This window comes from Cebidichthys violaceus, unplaced genomic scaffold (assembly GCF_023349555.1).
Source record: "Cebidichthys violaceus isolate CVI_PGR_0920_01 unplaced genomic scaffold, fCebVio1.0.p SCAF_28, whole genome shotgun sequence".
NCBI classification, from domain to species: Eukaryota; Metazoa; Chordata; class Actinopteri; order Perciformes; family Stichaeidae; genus Cebidichthys; species Cebidichthys violaceus.
This window is the reverse complement of record NW_027176461.1, coordinates 428246-448875: the sequence shown is the minus strand read 5'-3', so window position 1 is coordinate 448875 and position 20630 is coordinate 428246. Positions and strand designations below refer to the sequence as shown.

At 40.4% G+C, this 20630-nt stretch overlaps 2 protein-coding genes across 3 annotated transcripts in view; both read right to left on the bottom strand.

Moving 5' to 3' along the window:
• Window positions 1–1754: 1754 nt before the first annotated feature.
• On the bottom strand, window positions 1755–13369 carry tmem229b (transmembrane protein 229B). Its single transcript, XM_068721713.1, has 2 exons — window positions 13282–13369; window positions 1755–4752 (listed from the first exon to the last, which is right to left on the bottom strand). Exon 2 carries the CDS (start codon window positions 4697–4699, stop codon window positions 4142–4144), a length of 558 nt encoding a protein of 185 aa, XP_068577814.1. The 5' UTR covers window positions 4700–4752; window positions 13282–13369; the 3' UTR covers window positions 1755–4141.
• Window positions 13370–17393: 4024 nt separating this feature from the next.
• mta1 (metastasis associated 1) overlaps window positions 17394–20630 on the bottom strand; it is a 37547-nt gene continuing 34310 nt past the window's right edge. The window contains exons 16-18 of one of the 2 annotated variants that reach the window (XM_068721513.1): window positions 20454–20609; window positions 18185–18334; window positions 17394–18028 (exon numbers count right to left, since the gene is read on the bottom strand). In XM_068721513.1, the coding sequence (XP_068577614.1) occupies window positions 18225–18334; window positions 20454–20609 (266 nt within the window). In that variant the 3' untranslated portion in view covers window positions 17394–18028; window positions 18185–18224. The remainder of the gene's footprint in view (window positions 18029–18184; window positions 18335–20453; window positions 20610–20630) is intronic. The other variant, XM_068721514.1, reaches the window with a different exon arrangement.

Here is a 20630-nt window from a genome sequence, read left to right as displayed (position 1 = left end):
AGGTCCATGTCATTAGTGCAGCTGAGTGTGTTGAGTGGCCACACCCTTACACAGGTAGGTAGGCAACGCTTCTGAGAATCGTCCCGGGGCTGCAGGGAACTCACAGCCAATTAAAAGATTTGCAGAGACACGTAAATGACCGAGATTCTCCCTACCTGACGAAAGGTGCAGCAGCAAGACAGGGAGGTGGTGGAAAGTTTTGCTTGAGGCCTCTGCTGAAAACAAATGGAAATCTGTCGTCAAAGCATATTCAAAATAAATGTGTTGCTTTTTTTTATTATGCTTAGGCTGTATAATGCTGTCATAATTGCATGACAAAACTTTAAATATTGACTAAAATGAGAGGGCATGTTGGTTCACATAAAACCATACAACTGGCCAGCATAACGTTATACTTATGTCCAATCTTTGTCCCACCTTAGAAAGCCTAGTCATAAAAACAGCTTACTTAACAAATAAATCTGTAAATGTAGACTGATGACTCAGGATCAACTCGTGTCCTCGTGTTGTATAAACACAGCTGGTTTGTCTTTTCTGGTGAAAAGGAGCCATCATGTGGCCAAATTAAAGTCCTGCAGCTTGAGATATTACTGCCCATGTGTTTGTCTGCAGGAGCAGTATATAATTATGAATTAATTATGCATGAATGCTAGCCAAACGCTATCGAAATATGTTTGCTCAGAATAACAAGTGCGAGGGCACACCAGCAGTATAGTAGTTAGTTTTCAGTGTGCATTTGTAATTTTCATCAACTTAGCGAGTAATGTCTAACACCTGAGGGAACCATCTGTTTCTCTAAAAGATAAAAATAGAAGGTTGTTTAAAACACTTACCTCTGTTCTGACTGTATCTTCAGAATCATTGAAGACTTTTCGAACCATTTGGATGAAAATATTTATATTTTTTTTACCAGTTTCCAAATTGCAACTCTGTTTCTAAGCAAGTTAGCCGACGGGCCGCCATCTTTGTTTTGATGAGGAAATAAAGGTACACTTGGGAAACTCATTAAAACCAAAAAAAACAACACGTATTTTTAGAATTAAATGTCTTCTAGAAAAACTGCTGGTTACCCCTGAAACTAAAAATGTTTGCTATTACCGAAGATAATTCATAATTTATTAATAATAATTTCTTTATAAAATAAGATAGACATAATAGGTGTAAGTATAAAGCCATCAATTCAGTGATGTTAATTTGTCTGAGGTAACATATACATATATATACAGTATATATACACATATGTTTACATGTACATATATATACATATATATATATATATATATATATATACATATGTATATGTATACAGTTTATATATAGGTTTACAGTGAAAAGTTGTAAAGGTGTAGTGAAAAACGTTCTAAAAGCTGTGTAAAATGTTAATAACTAATAAACATTAACGGTCACGGCCAATCAAATTAATGCAAAAACCATGAATGTCGCGCAGCATTTAGGTAGTATTTTGTCATTATATAGACTGACCAGTGATCAGCACCCTGCTTAGTAATGCAAGTGGCTCTGTAGTTTTCATAGGACACTAATAAATGGGGAGAAACTGGCTGAAATGTGTCTGTAAAACACACTATACACACTCACCTAAAACTCCTCATTGACCCGAACACTTACCAAACTTATTTTGCATGTTCGTTGTTTGATTTGTCTCATCAGAGTAGTAGGATGAATTAAAGACATCGGCTGCATACCAGTTCTCATAATATAGTTTATTAGATTTTTAAAGAGAAAAGTTAACGGCCTTGAGCTTGATAATCATTGCTGGGTCAGAAGCCTCTATTGCTTTTAAGCCTGTTGATTCATGTGTGAAATCAAAACACAATAATTATAAAAAATACAAACACATCCTGCTGATTTTGATCCTGAAAAGGATTCTTGACCTTTGTGCATCTTGTTTGTTGTCCAAGCTCAATAAAACCTGTTTTCTAGCTGCAGTTTTCAATGTATCCACTGGGTGGCAGCAATTCATCTGTCATATGAAACAGCTTTCTGCCATCCACCCTCTGGACCTGCAGGGGAGGCAGTGAGGTGGAAACACTGCATGCCATCGCAGCAACAATGATGAAGATCACACCTTTATGTAGTCCAGTAGTATTGTTGAAACATGGATTAGGATGTGTCTGTTTTTTGGGGGGGTTTTGTTGCATAATTTCACTAAAAAATGGGGGAAAAGCTGAACAATTGTCAGCACAAAAAGTTGTGATCGAGTCAACAACATAAACGGTCATCCTGAGGAATCAGTCCATGTTTCCATTGCATGTATTAAGTCAATCCTCTGGTACCTTGGAATCACTGCAAAGAGGGATGTCTCCGGCCTGTTTTATGCTTGATCCAGTAGCACCAGCGATATATCTGAAAACATTAATCAGACCCTGTATGCATGAAGGTGAGCGAACAGTCCATGATCGTTCTACTCACGCAGCAAAGGAAGTCTCAGGATCAACATTAAGGAAATGAGCATTATTTGCATTACAACATGTTTTCACCTGCTTGGAGTACCAGATGTCTGAAGTTAAGACAATTCAAAAATACAGTTACAGTTTATCCAATACTACCTGAACTGTTACACTTGTGGATTGTGTCAGATGTCAGTCAAATATCACGGAGGTCATTATTCACCAAGGAAACGAAAAAAAATCATCGAAGGGGGGGAAAGAAATGAGCAGCAAAGTCTGATACTTGTGTCACGACAAATGTTAGGGTTTCCTTTCATTAAATAATCACAATATGCTGCATATTTCCTTCACACACTTGCTAAACTAACTGTGATGCTAATAAAGAGAAGGGTCATGAAAATTCTGCTGAAAACCTGATGGCCAACAACACTTTCTTCACAATGTGACGTTTGTTCTTAAAATGTATTTTTAATTCAAGAAACCTCAAATCAAGAAACCTGACCATTCTGTGTCACTCAAAATTCAGTATTGCTACTTCATGAATGTAAAAACACATTTTTGATTGTGTGGCAGTCGGCATGAGGAGAAAAAAAGCCATTGTCTCACAGGAAAATTGTATGATTTGACTGATTGATGAGGCTTATAACCCCGGCAGATCTGACACGACATTACAGCACAGACGTGAAAAGCTTTTCTAAATTATTATTTTTTTAAATCTGAGATTTTTGGTGCTTCATGCTGATGCTCACCACTCATAATTATTGCCTTTGCCAACAGAGAAGTGCCCCTGCTATTATGGCAAATGGACCGCATCTATTTAGCGCCTTAAAAATCTCTCACATTAGACTACATACACACACACACACATTCATACACGGATGGTGGAGAAGCTGCCATGCAGTTTGGAGTTCGGTGTCTTGCTCAAGGACACTTCAACATGCTGTCAGGAGGAGTCGACTGGGAATCGACCGTGATAACTGGCGGACCGGCTCTGCTGCCTGAGCTACTGTCATTTGTAAAAAAATTATATTATATTGGAAGACAACTTTATTTCATGCATTTTTTTACCAGGCATTGTGGGTATTCACTAAAAACATTCTTCATAATGAAAGCTGACCCGCAAAGCCCCAGGGTGGATGGTATGTTCTTAAAGAGCTTTTAGTGGCTACATTACTACAGTACTTTGAATAATACTAAAGGACAATATGTTAATTTTTAAAAAGAACGTGTAACAGCTACTTTTTTTCTCAGGATTTCTATGCAGCAAGCATTCTGCTTTCAGATGTGCCCTTGAAAAAACAGACATATTGTTCTTGAACTTGTTCCTTCACAGGATGATAACACTAATTTTTGCAACACTATTTTTTATGTTCGGAGGTCTTTGCAGTCCTGGGGAGAGGAGATACTGAGTCTGGGTCATTCAAGACCTGGATCTCCTTAAGGTGAACCCCACATGGAAATGGGTGGGTGCGTTATGAGATCCATAATGTGCCTCTGTCGACAGCCGGGAGCACAGTGAGTGATTTGGGGGTTTGAAGCCTCCGTTAAGTTTGGTTTTCTGGCTGTTCTGATATTCAGTACACCTCTGCACACCAGCCCAGTGTACATAGCTGTCCATTTGTCTTCACCCCGTACGGTTAATGGGGAAGGACTGTTCATGAAAAGTGGCTGAGGAGGGTGTAGGTGGTGTAGCAGGGTGCCTGGGCTGGTTTCAGATTGTGTTCTTCCTTCCTTCATTCTCCTTTAAGGCAGCCGTTAGCATCATTTCTGGTCCTCCCTCCTCCCACAGTTCCTCCCGTATCCAACCGATGGTTTGACCAACCGTCCTCGGGTCCCTTGTGGAATCGAAGCCGCAGCGTTTTGCGGATGACCAATCGCTCCACGATGAAGGAGGCGCAGAACCAGGGCACGGCGTACTCGGCCGTGATCAGTCCCATGAAGTTGTAGCGGAACTCGGAGTAGTCCCAGGGGCAGGCGTTGAACTGGCGCAGCAGCAGCCCTGTGCCGAACTCCCACAGGTACGTCCATAAAGTGTATATGATGCAACGCGGCAGCACGCGACAGCGGCCACGCAGCTTCAGGTACATCTGCTCCACGATGAGGATGCAGGTGCCGTAGATGAAGAGCGCCCACACGCTGGTCACGCCGGGGAATTTCCAGTTGCAGTTAACCACGAACTCCCAGGCGGCTGTGAACATGACCTCGCAGAAGTAGCCGTGGATGGCGTAGAGGTACCAGCGGGACAGCGCTGTCAGAGGTACAGGAGCCTCTGGGGTTTCCATGGTCACCATCCTTCCTCTTACTTTCACACAGATGTTTCCGTCTCCGATTATGCGATGCAGGTCTGAGGAGAAAGGTGCAAAAGAAAGGTGTAAGAAGGTGACAAAAAGGCAACACGGTACAATATGTCAACTCCATCCAACTTCATTTTTTTAATTGTATGCATGTCTGCAAGAGACATTTAAGGTGTTTACTCTTAGTAATGTCTCGTCTCTTCAATAGTTTTTATTTTAAGTGGCGGAGTCCGCCATTTCCGCGTGAGGCAATGTTTTTGTTAGTGTAAACCATGATTGTTCATCAAAACTGCGACCATAAAAGTAATTTTATGTATTTTTGACAGCAGCTCGGTTTTGAATATTGCAATTAAAAAAAAATCGGCTGCACTGTTAACAGACATATCAGTTGCTCTTCGGTTAAAAGTAGATGTTCAACAAGTTTTTGTTTGCTGCAGTATTAAACCGCACTTGGCCAGTGACCCCCAAATCAACCAGTCCTAAAATCTTAAGGATTACAACTTGAATTGCAAATGATGCTATAGTTCAGCTTTGACCATAGTCAAAGTTCAATTAAGGACAAGGCAATAAAACACTTGATTATGAGAGAAGATGAAATTAGAGACGGCGGAGCTTCAGAGCACTTTCCTACGTCTTCCCTCACTTGATGCTATATACTGACTGACTGAGGTGGTCTCTTATGTAACGTATAGCTTTATCATCTGACTGCCTACATCATGTGCTCTTTTTCCAAAGCCGCACACAGGCTTGGGTGTCAGGTGTCAGGAGGCCCACGCAGGGTTGGATTCTTTCTCTACTCTATTTATCATTTCGCAGGTCTAATAAAAAACACTGAATGCAAATCATACCGAGGAGTTCAAAGACCACATTGGTTGAGAAGGCCGCTGAGTGTATATCTTCTACTATACAATGCCTCCAGAGGAAACCATGTCATAACAGCAACCATTATACAATGGCTCATAACCGCTCTGTAAAATACATCTCAGAGAGAGGTTAGGAGTACAAAAGCCTGTTTGAAGAACAAAACCCGATTCTTTTTGTCTTGAAAGGCTGGCTGAGGCCCAGAGTGGTTCCATGGGGGATTAGCACATTTCTCCCAAAACAAGGAACAAGGGTTTCATGTGAGGGGACTGGGCCACAGCGACGGACCAACTGACCTCCTTAAACCCCTCATACCATCTTTTCACTGCCTGCCTGAGAAACTCTCCCACTCCTCTCATCTATCAAAGAACGCCTGGGTCAAACACTTATTTGCAAAAAAATATTTTGAGCACAATGCTTTATCCTGCGAAGAGAACTGGATGCAATAAAATAGGTTTGCTTCATTAGAACATCTAAGATTAGTTGCCTGTTATAGTAAATAATGCTAAACTGACGTTTCCCTTTTAAAAGGAATAGTTCACCATTTTCAGAAATGCACTTTTGTCCTGAATTAGAAGAGAAGATTGATAGCCGTTAGATTAGCTTAGCAGAAAGACTGGAAACAGCTAGCCTAGCTCTGTCAGAAGGGGTCAAAATCCACCGAGCAGTGCCTCTAAAGCTCACTAATTAACATGCTATATGTGACATTTGTTTGGTGTTTTGTTCATTCGTCCCACATCTCCCCTGAGGATCACATGCCTTCTTTTCTCCCTTTCTTTTTTACAATTCAATTCCCCATCGGCTCTCTTTTTCCAGACACATTTGTTCAGCACTCACATCCTCGCTAAGACTTGTTGGTTAAATTGTTCTTTAAAAATGTTCAATTTCCATAACTCAGTAACTTGTGTCATCTGCTTCTGCTTCTTGTCTGTATGTCAGATCCATTCTAACGGAATATCGTGTTGACTTCTTAAGGCCTCTCAGCCTTTGCACTGCCTTTGACATTGTCAACACAACCGGTCAGATTACATTAAAAATCCCTCGCATTGTTTAGTGTGCAAAGGCAGATTTGTTTGGGTCTTGAAACAGAAAGCGAGCATGTTGTAACCGAGCAAACAGGTTCTGGTGAACACAGATGAAAAGAGTGACTGAATGGTCACTCTTTCAACACATTTATACTTTAGTGAAGCGACACCTGAAACCAGTGCTACGTGTCCCTTGATGGAGACATGAATGAGGTTTGAAATGTGATCCTAAAGCCCAGGAACAAACAATGAAATTAGCGTTTTAATAATCTCAAACCATTTACTGACGCATTCATATGTCCATCCTAAAGTGATGTAATCTAATTTGGTGTTCGGACATGATGTTTTTATTTTTTTTATTTCATTTATTTGGACAGTCCAATGTTTATCAGGGATGAGATACAACAAAAGGCCGGACTCAAACCCACGTTGCTGTTATTACACGGTCAGCGTCTTAAAACCACCTGTGCTTTCTGTGTGTGTAATCAGGCATATCGATCGACTTGCTGCCTCAGCATGACACTGTTCACACACTGGGTGCTATTTGATTCTGTTGTTGTTGTTGCTGTTGTGGGATACCGCCCACTAGCCTGCCACCCCACCAGCTCATCGGCCCAGTGTATTGATCGGCAAGGTTCCTGCCAGGAACGCACTCTATTGAAAATCCCTCTACGGGACATCCCAGTGTGTGATGGTCATCAGAATGGCGACCGTGACAGAGCCGCCTGCTTTGTAAACCACAGGGAGACGGAGCGCAGGCAGGGTGCTGTCTGAACTGAAAAGGGAGGGAAGTCGAACCGCGGAGCGCCAAGGGTTTGTCTGAGGACACAGAGGGAAGACACCAGCTGAGTGTGTGTTTTTGAACGAAACATAAAGGGAGAGAGCGACATAGAGAAAGGGTGTGTGCAACAACAGTTGAGCTGAGGTTCAAAAGAAGGCTGACAGGTCTGTCAGTTAGACACTCCTCTGACAGCAGGTACGCAAACGCGAGCAAAGGAAACACACCGATATGAGAGTCAGCCAAGGTTGAATTAAAACAACAACAACAACATAGAGGGGCTTTTACTGTGCCGACAGCACGCTGACAGCTGTGAACTGTGACTCCTTGATTAAATCGGAAACCTGACCCACTGCTGACCTCACATTACGCCATAATCCCTGTTCATGTACTGCAGCTCTCTGGCGCTGGCGCAGATCTGAGGCCTACGCAGACTTTTGGAAGGTCACTTTGGTTGGATGGGGCGTGACGTATAGAAACCAGCAGCATCCAATGCGGTTAAGTGCCAGTGACCAAGGTGACATGATGATGGAAACAGCAGCCGCCCTTGTAGTCGCTAGTCTTTGTGAAAATACTGCAGATTTGAGTGTTTTTGTACCTTGTTTTCCTGAGTTATCAAGTAAAAATGCTTAATATTTTAAGGTTCCAGCTTCCAAAATATGGAGGATTTACTGCTTTTCTCAATCTTTATAATTTGATACCTTTATTGAAAAAAAACCCAATGAATTATCAATCAATGTAGTATTAAACTAACCTGAAAGCTGATGACCCGATCCTGAGACAATTTGCTTCCTTGTGTGCGTGGTGAGCAATTGATTGAGTGATTGACGAGAAGTGCGCGTCAAGTGAGTGCAGAAGAATTCTCTGAGGCGGCACAAAATAAACTGATCCCGATAAATTGCAAAGACAGATCAATCACCCCTGAAACAGCAAGCTGGCTCTAATCCTAAACAGCATCACACGTCTGCTCTATCTAGAGCAAGTCTTTGGCAAATAAAGATGTAATACCCTTCATGGCCCAAATATCCTTGATTTGTTTTTCAATATTATAGTAGGAGGTTTGTGTTTGAACATTACTTTGTTTACATTTTTGAGGAATGTGAATAAGGTCTAATGATTAAGTTAAACTCTATCCAACCTGTTAATGATCTAACTACGTTTTCGCAATCCAATACAATTTTTCCTTTCCGAACTAAACCTGACGATTATCTCAGAGTTCATCAATAGTAAAAAAATAGCTGTCACATGTAAGTGGTGGTATGATGCCATAATAATGCCATAATAATGCCGAAAACGACAACCTCTGTGTTTAGATTGTAAAAACATATGTGTGCTAGACAAAGGATAAAGAAATTATGAAGAAGTACTTATTTTATTCCCCTGCACTTTGAATCCAGATATTCCCCCAGAGACACAGAAAGTACTTTGAGTATTACAAACAAGTACGGCTTTTGATAGAGCTGGAGAGACGCCATGAGGGCTACGACTAAAAGCCTGGGCGCAGCACAGCCAACAGAGCCTCATATAGCTTCATAACTTAAGCATCCTTTCTATATGCGCAAGGTGAAAGCCTGAACAAAACAAGCTGTGGTGGGGGAGGAGGGCTCTGTGTGCACAGAGCGGTGCTGCACTCTGAAGGCTTCAGATCCAAAAGGTTCTATTGATCCGTTACCTGAGACTTACAACTCGTTGTCCTTAACATCGTATAGCAGATGTAAAAGTTATTATACGACGTGATGACCTTTAAAAAGAGCTGTCTTGTTGCTGATTCAAGATAGCGGGTTAGCATCGGGTAGCCAACTTTATCAAATAAACCAGGTACCTGCCAGACGATGTAGTCGCTGTATAAAATAAAGAGCTGGGTTTTAAATCAATAATACAGGCAGCACTTTCGCAAAAGAATTCAACAAAAAAAGTGTAAAAGCACTGATAGCACATCATCAATTTACAATATTAATAATGTTGTGTGCTGAAATGTGTTTGTTATTAAGATGTCACAATGTTTGACAGTCCCGCCCAGTGCTAATTACCGGCTGGTTATTCATCTATAAATAGTTTCTAAATTGAATTGTATCAAGATATATACCTCTATGTGATATACACTAAAATATACCATGATAGGAGATTTTATGACTGCTGAATCTGTTTAAATTGTTTCTCTTTGGCCCAAGGTATAAACACCATAAATAAAAGAGTGTATAGGTTTGGTGGTACATGACCAACAATAATCTGTGTTTGGTTTCACATGCCCTGACTATTAGGCTGTTGGGATGAAGAGGGAAAAGTGTGTTTGTAGCAACTCTAATTCTTGTGTAAACATATACTACAAAATATACTAGAAAACAAGTATGATGTGTGGGGGGAGGAGGCTTACAAAACCACCCAACATGCAGTTCTGATGAAGCATACTGGCAGTTTGTCCTTTCTGCTGATGTTGGAACTAAAGCTAAACTCTGTTATTTCGACCTTCACATCGACTGAGCCGTCCACATGGTGCTTTATCTCTGGGGCCGGTTGAACACTGTGTTGCAATCAACTCTGACTTTTAATCTTTTCTTTCTAGTTATCGAAGCTGTTGGGGGGGGGGGGGTCTTCTGCCGTACCATTTCTTCTTTGTAACTCTCAGTTTTCCTGTCCGTCTGTCTCTTTATCACCCAATAAATACCCACAAAATTACCTTTAAACAAACTGACCTTTAAAGTTCAAATCTTTTCTGAAAGAGTCCTCTCTTTCCCTCTCTCTCCTCCCTGTTTTTTACTCCCCCACACATTCATTACAGCTCTTGATCTCCTTGCAGTTTAATGAAAGACCCTAAAACAGGGGCGCTAAGCCCTCTGTCCTGAATAGCATGTGGATCATGCCCCATAGATTAGAAATCTTGGAGCAGCTACAGAGAAAACAGGAGATTTTGGTCATCGCGTTGCAGTGGAGATCTATGCCTCTAATGGAGGATGCATGCGCATGTTAATCTGTTATCAGACAAAGAAGCTTATAATCAATCGTTGACGATGAATAATTGATGGTGGCTGCTCTGCGAAGGTTTTAGGAACAAAGACATTTCAAAAACAAAAGGGGTTTGTCACCTGCTTTTAACAAAGTGAAATATTTAGCATGCTGTTACTGTTTTGTGTGCGTCCAAAGCTTAAAAGTGCAGAGACCTCTTCTAAAGCAACGACATATATATTTTTTGATAAATAAAGAACTCCATTTGGTTATTAAAGAGCTGTGATCAATATATGTAATCAGAAGAAATATTTTTCTGTTTAAAAATAAACTTGTCAGTCCTCTCTTGAAAAAAATGTAATGTCAGTATGGTTTGAGGTTAATTTCTATGCCTTATAACTCATTTCTATACTGCAATTTCCTGCCAATTATTAGCTAATTCGCATGCCAAAAAAGTGAGCAAACTACTTTGAACTGTTCGGATCAGCACAGTGATTTGTGATTACCACATATTCTCACTCACACACAGGAGGATTTGGGTTTGGAAACTTTCCTCTGCTTCAACAATTACCTTTTATGTGCCTTTAACCTGCTGTACAAATGTGCATTCCCATCATACCCTATACGGCCTGTTATTATAAGAAGCAGGAACTGAAAAACCTGCATGAGTGCATTAATACTATAATAACTTAGACCAAGTGTCCACACAGCTGAGGTGGGTTGACTGTTGTTTTTTTTACACCAGTGCTTCTGTCATGGGGTCATTTTGGGATTCCTTGCTGTGAAGGCTGGTGCTTGAGTTATAAATAGGTCTATAATACAGTCGGTGTAAAACTGAGAGGGAATAAAGGCAGCAAGCAGCAGCAGGGATTATCTCACCACAAATGATAGTGAACTGCAGGCCTTATATGGAATAAATCAAAGAGGTACTTTGGAAACCCATAGCACAGTTTTTTTTGCATCCATAAATGTGATAAAGAAATGTAATCACAATGGAAATGCTCTGTAGATAAAACTCCATGGGCTGCAGTTACGCAAGATAGCCAAAGTCATCATATTTTGTCCCTGGAAACTACGGGCCAATGCGCAGGCTGCTGGGACTCCGCTGCAGCGTCACGCCTCCTTCCCACTGAGCAGTGCAGTACAAATCAAGGCCGGTTCTGAGCATGGGCACGAGGGCATGACACCCGGCTGCTACAGTATATATATATATATATATATATATATATATATATATATATAAAACCATACAGACCTCTACACACGTCGGACTGGTCAAGTGGAACTCAAACTCAATATTCTGCGTTTTATGAAGAAGACATCAGTTACCAGGGCTCATCATAGCCTCTATTCCAACTTTCTTTTTTAGCAAAAGTAGAGCATCATGTTTTATTCTTGAAAAGTAAAGCTTTGAGTGTGCCGAGCTCTCGTCATCACATTTAACTGTTGTTGGCACAGATGTTCCAGAGGTATATGACCAGCGATGTGACCGAGTGATAATTTAATAATCACCACAACCACTGATCTATATTCTCCTTCACTTGACTCTCTTGCATGTCGTACGCTAATATGTTCATTGTTAAATCACACAGGTCTGCTTACTGCCCACAGCAGCAGGAAGGAGTCCTAAAACTAGGAAATGAGTTGACTGCACTTCCGGTTCACTCGTATCGAAGTCAATGTTTTTTTTTAATGGTTTTGGTTAGATATCTGAAATAAGGTCTGTGGTTAACATAAGCTTAAGAGATTTTAGCGTTTTGTTCTACGATTTAAAATACGCCAGAAAATACTGGCTTCGTAAATTTGATAACTTTTACATGTTAGACTTAAAAGTGAGCCAAGCAGCTAAATGAGGCTACAAAACGTCATCTCGCTGACTAGTCCGCATTTACAACCTTGTTGTGTGTACTCCACTCGTCTGTAGCCAAACGTTAGCTTTGTATTTCTGCCAAACGCATTCACACTTCAAAAATCCCAAAAAGTAATGTTCATCTTACTGAACAAAACGTGTAAGTATCATAACGTTTGTTTGCTGCAGAGCTTATTTTCTGCAGCAAACCAAGATTTAATGGAGAATTTTTTTTGTGCGATGCTAACTTCCGGGTTTGGCCTACAAAAATACATCATCCCTGTAGCACTCTACAGAGTAGAAAAGCGAGAGGGAAGATGGCACCCAAAATTATTATTAATTAAATAGCTACTGACTGTACGGTCTAAAACATCCAAGAAGCCTAATTCTCCTTGACAATAATTCATTAAAACTCACTAAATAATAATATTGATAATAATGCAATAATTGAGATCAGTTTATATGATGGAACAGTGGCATTAGATGTAGAAAGCCACTTGATTACTGTAGTACCCCCCCCCCCCCCCCAACACACACACACACACACACACACACACACACATTCAAAAGCACTGTAGTAGACCCGGGCCTGGTAGACTCCTCGCCTCTGAAATTTGACGCAGGGGACTTGGAAACCCGTTTATCCCTTACAAAGCATCTTTGAAATATAGGAGGCACAATTACACACACACACAGGTTACTGCTAGTCACTCCTCTTTCTGAGTTTATATCACCTGTCCTATCCATATTTGAACAGGAGTAACAGCACAACTGTGCATTAAAAACATGACAAAATGAAGAGGAATGCATCCTTTATTCTAACACTAATGTGCAGCTATTTACTTTGCATTCATTCAAATTAATTTAATTTTGGACACAGTTCAAATAAAATAAAAATAAAGCACGCTCGTAAAGCTGCCAACTTGCAAGCAAACACTCATTAATGATAACCGAACGCTATTATTAATCTATGGCTGGGTAAATTAAGAGAACAAACATTTGAATCACAAAAGCTTCATAGATACGTTATCATAAAAAGCCATGCTAACATGTTGTCTTATATGTCGGCTCCAGCAGATGGACATGAATCATCCTCAGTGCAGGTTATATTTTATTTTTTTACCTTCAGATTGAGCTCTGCGGTGTCTCCCTCAGCATGCAGGCCGGCGGATCAAACGCCTCACCCGGGGAAATTGTCCTGGATGTCACGGTGGCGGTCTGCAGCTCGTCTCTTTCCTCCACCGTGTTTCTGCTGTCCGGTGGAAATTGACACATTTTACTTCACTGCCGCAGCAGCAGCAGCAGCAGCAGCTCACGCTCAGACGGACTCACGCACGTCTTGCATCTTTGGTTAACCCTTTCATCACCGACCTCCACGCGGGTAGTTCCCTGTGCTGGAAGTCCCCTCAGTCGGTCCATGTGGTCCAAAAGTAACTAAATCCCTCCAGCAGCCCCTCTAAAGCTTATTAGCACATTATCCCCTCTTTGGGGTTTCCTGTAATTAAAATATATCAATGATAATGAACAAACATCTTTGTAATTTAGTATGGTATCCCACTAAATAAGGTAGCAAAAGCCAGTAAACCATGAGGAAAACAGCCAAACCAGAAGCTATCCTAGCATCTCAGCTTTAGCCATGTAGAATTCATGATAAGCGGTTAAGCTGCTTTTAGCGAATGTGTTAAATATATAATTGTATCATATTGTAAAATTATATAAATGTTTTAATGGGAACTATTAACAAATTGTAGTTTAAAAAATAACCTATTTTGTTAGTTGATAGTGTATTTTCCCCTTATATTCTGCATTATAAACCAACCAGCATGGTGCACTCACACATAGTTAAAGTTGATGGACAACGTTTCAGCTAATGGTAATATCAGTAAACTTGATGGACAATGTTTCCCTCCTAATAGAAATTTTAAAAATGCACTAGAGGAATTTTGTTTTGAAAATCCCCTTTGAAACTTTAGAACAGGTGAGGAGATAATTACTGCCCTCATTAACATAATTTGTTAGGCGCAAGCTCCAGTCAAGCTGTATACTTACAGTGTGCCTCACTGTCAAGGACGCCGATACTGACTTGAAATTCCAGCTAAAATATGTTAAATTCACAGAAAACTCACACAATCAAATCATTTTTGACTATTGTTCTTACACTTTCAAAGACTTCCTGTTGTTTCCCCACAGTTCCAGACCTTTGAAGTAATCCTGTTTATGCTCACTGGGCTTCTTCCAGTGGGATGAATATTTTAAGAGTTTGAAGAAGAGGTGTGAACCCTCACACATATCCAGTCACACAAGAAGAGGTGACACCTGCGCCAAAAATACTGTCTCCTTCGCTTTGTATAGAAAGAGCTAGGAGTGGTGTAGCAGCCTGAAACCCATTTGTCATTATCAGTGTCATTAAAGTCAGTGACATAATGTACTCTCAAACTACTTCCGTCAACAAATCAAGGACAGGTGCTTTAGTTGTGTGGTGTGTTACAAACAAATGCTGAGGTAAGGACTCGCCCTAACTCCTTCCTGTTAATTCTTTCTTGAGTGGTGGACAGTCAGACTCCTTTCAATCCACCGCATCTCGACGCTGATGTTGTTTTCACCTTCTGAGTCTGTGTGTATGAGTCATCATGGCTAAATGTGGTTCTGTAGACACCTACTGTAGTGGAAACTATGTCAGGAGCAGGGGTTGACTTCTTTGCCAGGTGCTCATACGTTTGCCTGTGGACAGATTTTGTCACCGCAAGAGTGTCACAACCACGCAAGATGCAGTTATGATACTTTCCAGGTGTGTAGTTGAGATCAAAATGAAGGACAAGTTCAAAAATTGGTGTGGTCCGAGCAAAAGCGTCAGATTCACCCTGCTAGAGTGATCCTATCACAAGATGGTCTCTAGTTCCATTTTATAATCCGCCAAAAACATTTTCATGATTTGTGTTATAAAGGATGTCAATTATGTCCAAAAAATTTTAAGGCGTTGATGAGTTATTCAGTTAATAATCTAAGAGACAAAACTGTACTCAGATATGTAGTGTTGGTGATCTAAACATTGGTTTACATTTATTTTTAGATGATTCCTTGTAATCACTTGTACATCTATCTATACTTTAAGTACCAAAAGTAAAAGTACTCATTACGCAGAATGGCCCAGTTCATAATATTGTGTATTATATCATTGTATTATAATTATTGATGCATTAATGTGTTCATCACTTTGATGTTGCAGCTGGCAGAGGTGGAGCCAATTTGAATTACTTTATATGCCACTGAGTAGTCTAGTGCAGTCTTAACCAATAATATATCATAATGTATTAGTTGCTTATATTTTGGATTATTAATCTGAGTCTGCAGAGTAACTAAAGTTGTGAGATAAAGGTAGTGGAGTAAAAAGTACAATATTTCCATATGATATGTAGTGGAATAGAAGTATAAAGTAGCAGGAAATGGAAATACTCAAGTAAAGTAAAAGTATCTCAGAATTGTACTTAGTTACTTTCCACCACTTTACTGCAGGGATTGACTCATAGTCGCTCCATGGAGGGATTTACATTAACGGCCCATTCTGATGATGTAAGCAGTAGTCAAAAGTACATTGGATGAAAGGATTAAACCGGATGACGTATGTGATACAGGATGTAACGGAAATATCGACCCCGATGACGCTCCATTAATTCCAGTTTTAAGCGGTCTTCAAAAGGGAAATGTCCCTTTCAACAAGACATGAGTGATCGCTCAGATTATTTTCTTAAGGACACTGTAATGACATTATCTCTATACTCACTCACCACATCGGACGGTAGAGGTAGATACTAAAACAAATACCTTACAGATGCCATTTTCCACAGAGCCTCATAAAGACAGGAGGGGAGCTCCCTCACAATCACTAGCTTAGCTATCGGCATCGCCCTACGGATAAGTGGACCGAAACAGAAAATAACAGCAGAGAGCATTTATCGATGAAGGACCAATGGATACGATAAATAGAGTTTCTGCAGAGCACAAACAATCTTAAGCAGAGATGAACTAAGCCTGGACTAGAAAATATTCAGATAGAAGCAGAAGGCAGATTATTTGCATACAATGTGACAGTTTTAGACAATTAGAGAGTAACTGAGAGAATCCACCAAAAGACATGTGTGCAGGATTGGATTGATGAATTGATTTGGATTTTATATACATGAGTTTACAGGTAGTGGAGACAGGTGTTTGGGGAACTTTGTTGATCCCTTTTCACTTCCCCTTGTTATCCAGTATTTACGCACGAATAATAGCAAGTAGTAGAAATACCACAGTGTAAAAAATACATTAAAAGCCTTGCATTGGAAATGTTACTTGAGTAAAAGAACACAAGTATTAGTATGAAAATATAAAAAGTACCCAGGTCTGAATAATATATGCTATTGTACTATTACCATCATTGATGCATTGTGTAAATCACTGTAATGTTGCAGCTGTTAAACGTGGGGCTAATTTGAACTAATTAAAATACGTTTAACTGCTGGGTAGCTTGTGAATATTATTATCTTGATCTATAACATGACATCACATGTATTTGTTGATATTTTGTAACTAAAAGCAGCACACTGTCCTCTGGATTTTAATCCATTCAAAAACATATCTAAGCGGGTAAATATCTTCAATATTACTTCTTAAAAACTTCTCTTCTTAAAAATCTTTCAAGTAGTAATACGTTTTATCTGTTCCGTCTTATCTTATGGTTGATATCTTATTATACTTAATATAAAGTGCTGCATTGTTTTATCTTGATTTTCACAGGTAAAAGGACATTTTAAATAAAGTTTGACTGTTTCCCAGGTCAAGAATGAACAGTCAAACTATATCTAAATGAGTGGAGATGGATACAACAAAAATAACTGTCAGCAGATGTTTTTTTTCGATATTTGTATATTTTCTTGTATTGACCTATGACTGATGTTTATATCAAGACAAGCTACTACTGAACATAAAATAAAGATAAACACATTGACAAAATGACTGGACATGAAAGCAGAACACATTCTTGATTTTTGGTTGGGGTTTTTTTAGGGTTGCTTACAAAACATGGCTGTGTTTGTCCATTTTCAAATACTGATCTGTCTTTTTTTTTTTTTTTTTTTAAAAGGTTCAAAACATAAAGCAACGTGGGATGGGATTTTGCATAATACCCTGCATACCTGTGTGAGTAAGAAAGCACCTCTCACCTCTGTGCACAGACACCAACAGAAGAGGGGGAAATCAATTATCTTTTTTTAATTACATTATCTAAGCATTGATGCATTACTTGTGAAAAAGGTAGAAAAAACAGCAAGTCTTTCTCAATAAGTTAAACCTCTCTGGCCGAAGAGCTGGGCCGGCTCACAAAACAGAAGATTTCCCGTAAAGCATTCAAATTCATCGAAAACAAAAAGACAAGGAGTTAACTTGTGGCGCTGAAATAAAAGTCTGTCTCCTTGTTGAATTTAATTTGTTAAAAAAAACAAAAACAAAAACATAGAAGATGCAAGTGGCTTATGTTACAGTCCTTCCACCCTTCTCCACAGGGCTCTGCAAGCAGTTTTCATGAAACTTCACGAGTTCCATCGTTTGATCGACAAACAATAAGCGGAGTTATAGTTGGTAAAAAAAATTATAATAACAATAACAATAATTACAATGACAGTAATAACGAGAAATGTAAGTAATAAACACAGTCCTGTACAGTCAGGCTCATCTTCTCGTCGACCACAGCCAAAGTGATCGACTACCGGTTGGTCTTCAGCAGCGTGACAGACCCACGCTGACTCCACAAAGGTGAGCAACGCCGTCGTCTCCTCAGCTGCACTCGCCGATGGTTTGTTGGAAAGTGCCTTTCCATTTCATGTCACCCTCTGCTGCCAAAAAAAGACACAGAGGGACGCGATAATGAGCCGGCAATGTAGTCAGTTTGAGTACAGTTAAAATATGAAACTATGTCTTATGTAATTAAATGTTCTAGAGACCACGGGGCAAACGTAAGACAACTACAGAGCTGACAGAAGAAGACTCACCTCACTGGGGTTTGTAGTAGAGGTCCTTCCCACGGAGCGCTCAGTCGAGTTCATGTACCTCGTCCTGCATGGAGACTGAGGGCCGCCCGGCTTCGCTCAGACGCTTGGCCATGATGTCCCACTGTGGAGCCAGGATTTTGGATTTAGAGCCTGCAGAGGATGGAGAGAACCGGAGATGAAATGACACACAAATCCACCGACTACCGAGTTCACTACAGGATCAACTCTTCTGCCCCCTGGTGGCTCCATAGAGTACTCATTTATGTATTTATGTATTTGTGTCTGCCTTATTCTTTGAGGAGTCTAACCATATCCAATGAACAGTGAGTAAAGAGACACTTTATCAACAGCAGGAAGAGTAACTATACTCTCAGTTTCACTTGTTTTATACAGAAACAACCATATTTAACATCGACCAGTTCACAATCCATTCAGCAAATTATCTTTATAAATATTAATTTTCACGTTATTGACAATCTGACTCTGTAAACGCTATATTAAGAAAAAGAAATGAAAATGGCATTCAGCCAACAACAATCATTGAACATTAAAGCAGCATTCCTCATTATTTTACCCCATGTGCTTTGCTGCACCTGAGAGGCCTAACGGGGCTTATAATGAAATAAAATGCAGACGAAGCTCCAAAACAAAGCACAGCAGGTGAGAGCAGCTTGTTTATAGACTTATGCTTGTGTACAGATAATATACAAGAAACTAATTAGAGTTACTAGTGGGTAGATTTCTGAACAGAGAGAGGCTAGCAGTTTCCTCCTGCTTCCAGTCTTTATGCTAAGCTACACTAAGCGCCTCCTGGTGTCTAGCTCCATACTGAGGCACAAACGATGTCTCCACCCTCTGTCAGCAAGAAAGTCTGTCTGTCTGTCTGTCTGTCTCTTATCATCGTGAGCCCTCATCCTGCTACTTCACACTTAGCGGGTGTTTTGCTGTGGACCCCAGGACGTGCAGCGTCGAAGTTGGTGCAATTTGGATGCCGACCCTTTCGATATCAATAAACGAGCGCTCTGTGCAGCAACGTGGGCGGGGCTTCAGCGGGCCTTTACACACCGTGGCTCGTTGACTGCAGTACCCTTTTTGCTGCAGGAAGCTGGATAAACCTAAGTTACAACCAAACTCTTCTTCAATAAACCCGACCTAAACAGGCACCGTGCTCGTTTCCCAAAAATGTTGAACTAGTCCTTTATTTTTCAGTTAAAAAGGAGATCAATTTGCTTCGTATGGAAACAACAACGTCTGGATTAAACTAATGCGACAAACTAAATAACGCGAAACATGTTAATGTCATGTAGAGGCTTCTCCTCTACATGAAGAACGATGAATGTGATGAATTTGTGGGTAAAAACAAATAAATAAATTAAATTAAACCTAATCCCTAATACTTGATCCTGGCTGCCTTCCAACCGTAATCTCCCCCTGGTGAGCTATCCCAGCCTGGGCCTGAGGTGGGCTCACAGACCAGTGGAGATGCTCTCCCTCAGGATACACTTACCAAGCCCTCCTCCTCCTCCTCCTCTTCTCTTGTTACCATGACAACATAAGACTGTAGCCTCCAGCTGAAGCAGCAAGGCCGATCCGATCCTCCCGCAATCTCCCTCTCTCTCTGTCTGTCTGTCTGTCTCTGGCATACTCTCCCTCTCTTGATCTCTGAGTCTGTCTCTTCCCCTCTCTCATTCCACAGGGGAGAGGGAAAAGTGGGACATAACCCAAAAAAATAAGAACCCCACTCAAACTCTTTTTCACCCTCCGGCGGAGAATCTCAGCGGTGTGTTGTAGCCATTGAGTGAGCCGGTGGAGCTCAGCTTACGTTCTCTTTAAATGTTCCAATAATCCATTTAAAAGCTTTAACATGTATGTGTAATGTGATGCATTTTAGTTTGTCGTAATACCGTTAAAATAATTAAAATTAGACTGAAATGATAAAAAAGCCATCAAAAAAAATAGCATCATTCCACTTCAGTAATTTCATACATATGACCGACTGCCTAAAGTCGAGTAGAGTCAAATTCGCACATAAATCAACATAGAAAAACTTCAGCTTCAAGTCATTTCCGTCATAGAATATACATTATAGCAACCAAGAAATAGATTTAAGAAAATAAAAAAAAAATATTATTTATCAAGCTCATTTTCCACTACAGCAGAGATTTAAATCAAATGAGACATTTTAAAGTTTACAAATATTCTATAATACCTAGAACTAGAAAACAACAACAACAACAACAACAACAACGTAGTCTCTGCTCTCACTGACCATCCAGCCCGTTGTGCTGTTCGTAGCTGCGTTTGCCCAGTATGGTGGGGGAGCCGTTGTTGAGGATGGGGGAGGACTTAATGGGCGTCAGGCTGCCCGTGGAGATGGACGCTCCACGAGGCGGAGGGTCGGGTTTGGCTGGACGGGGGTGTGCTTCTGCAGGGGAGAGAGAGCGAG

What these genes read in the sequence shown, in the direction of transcription:
- tmem229b (XM_068721713.1), bottom strand. Translation starts at nt 4,699, where the DNA reads ATGGTGACCATGGAAACCCCAGAGGCTCCTGTACCTCTGACAGCGCTG.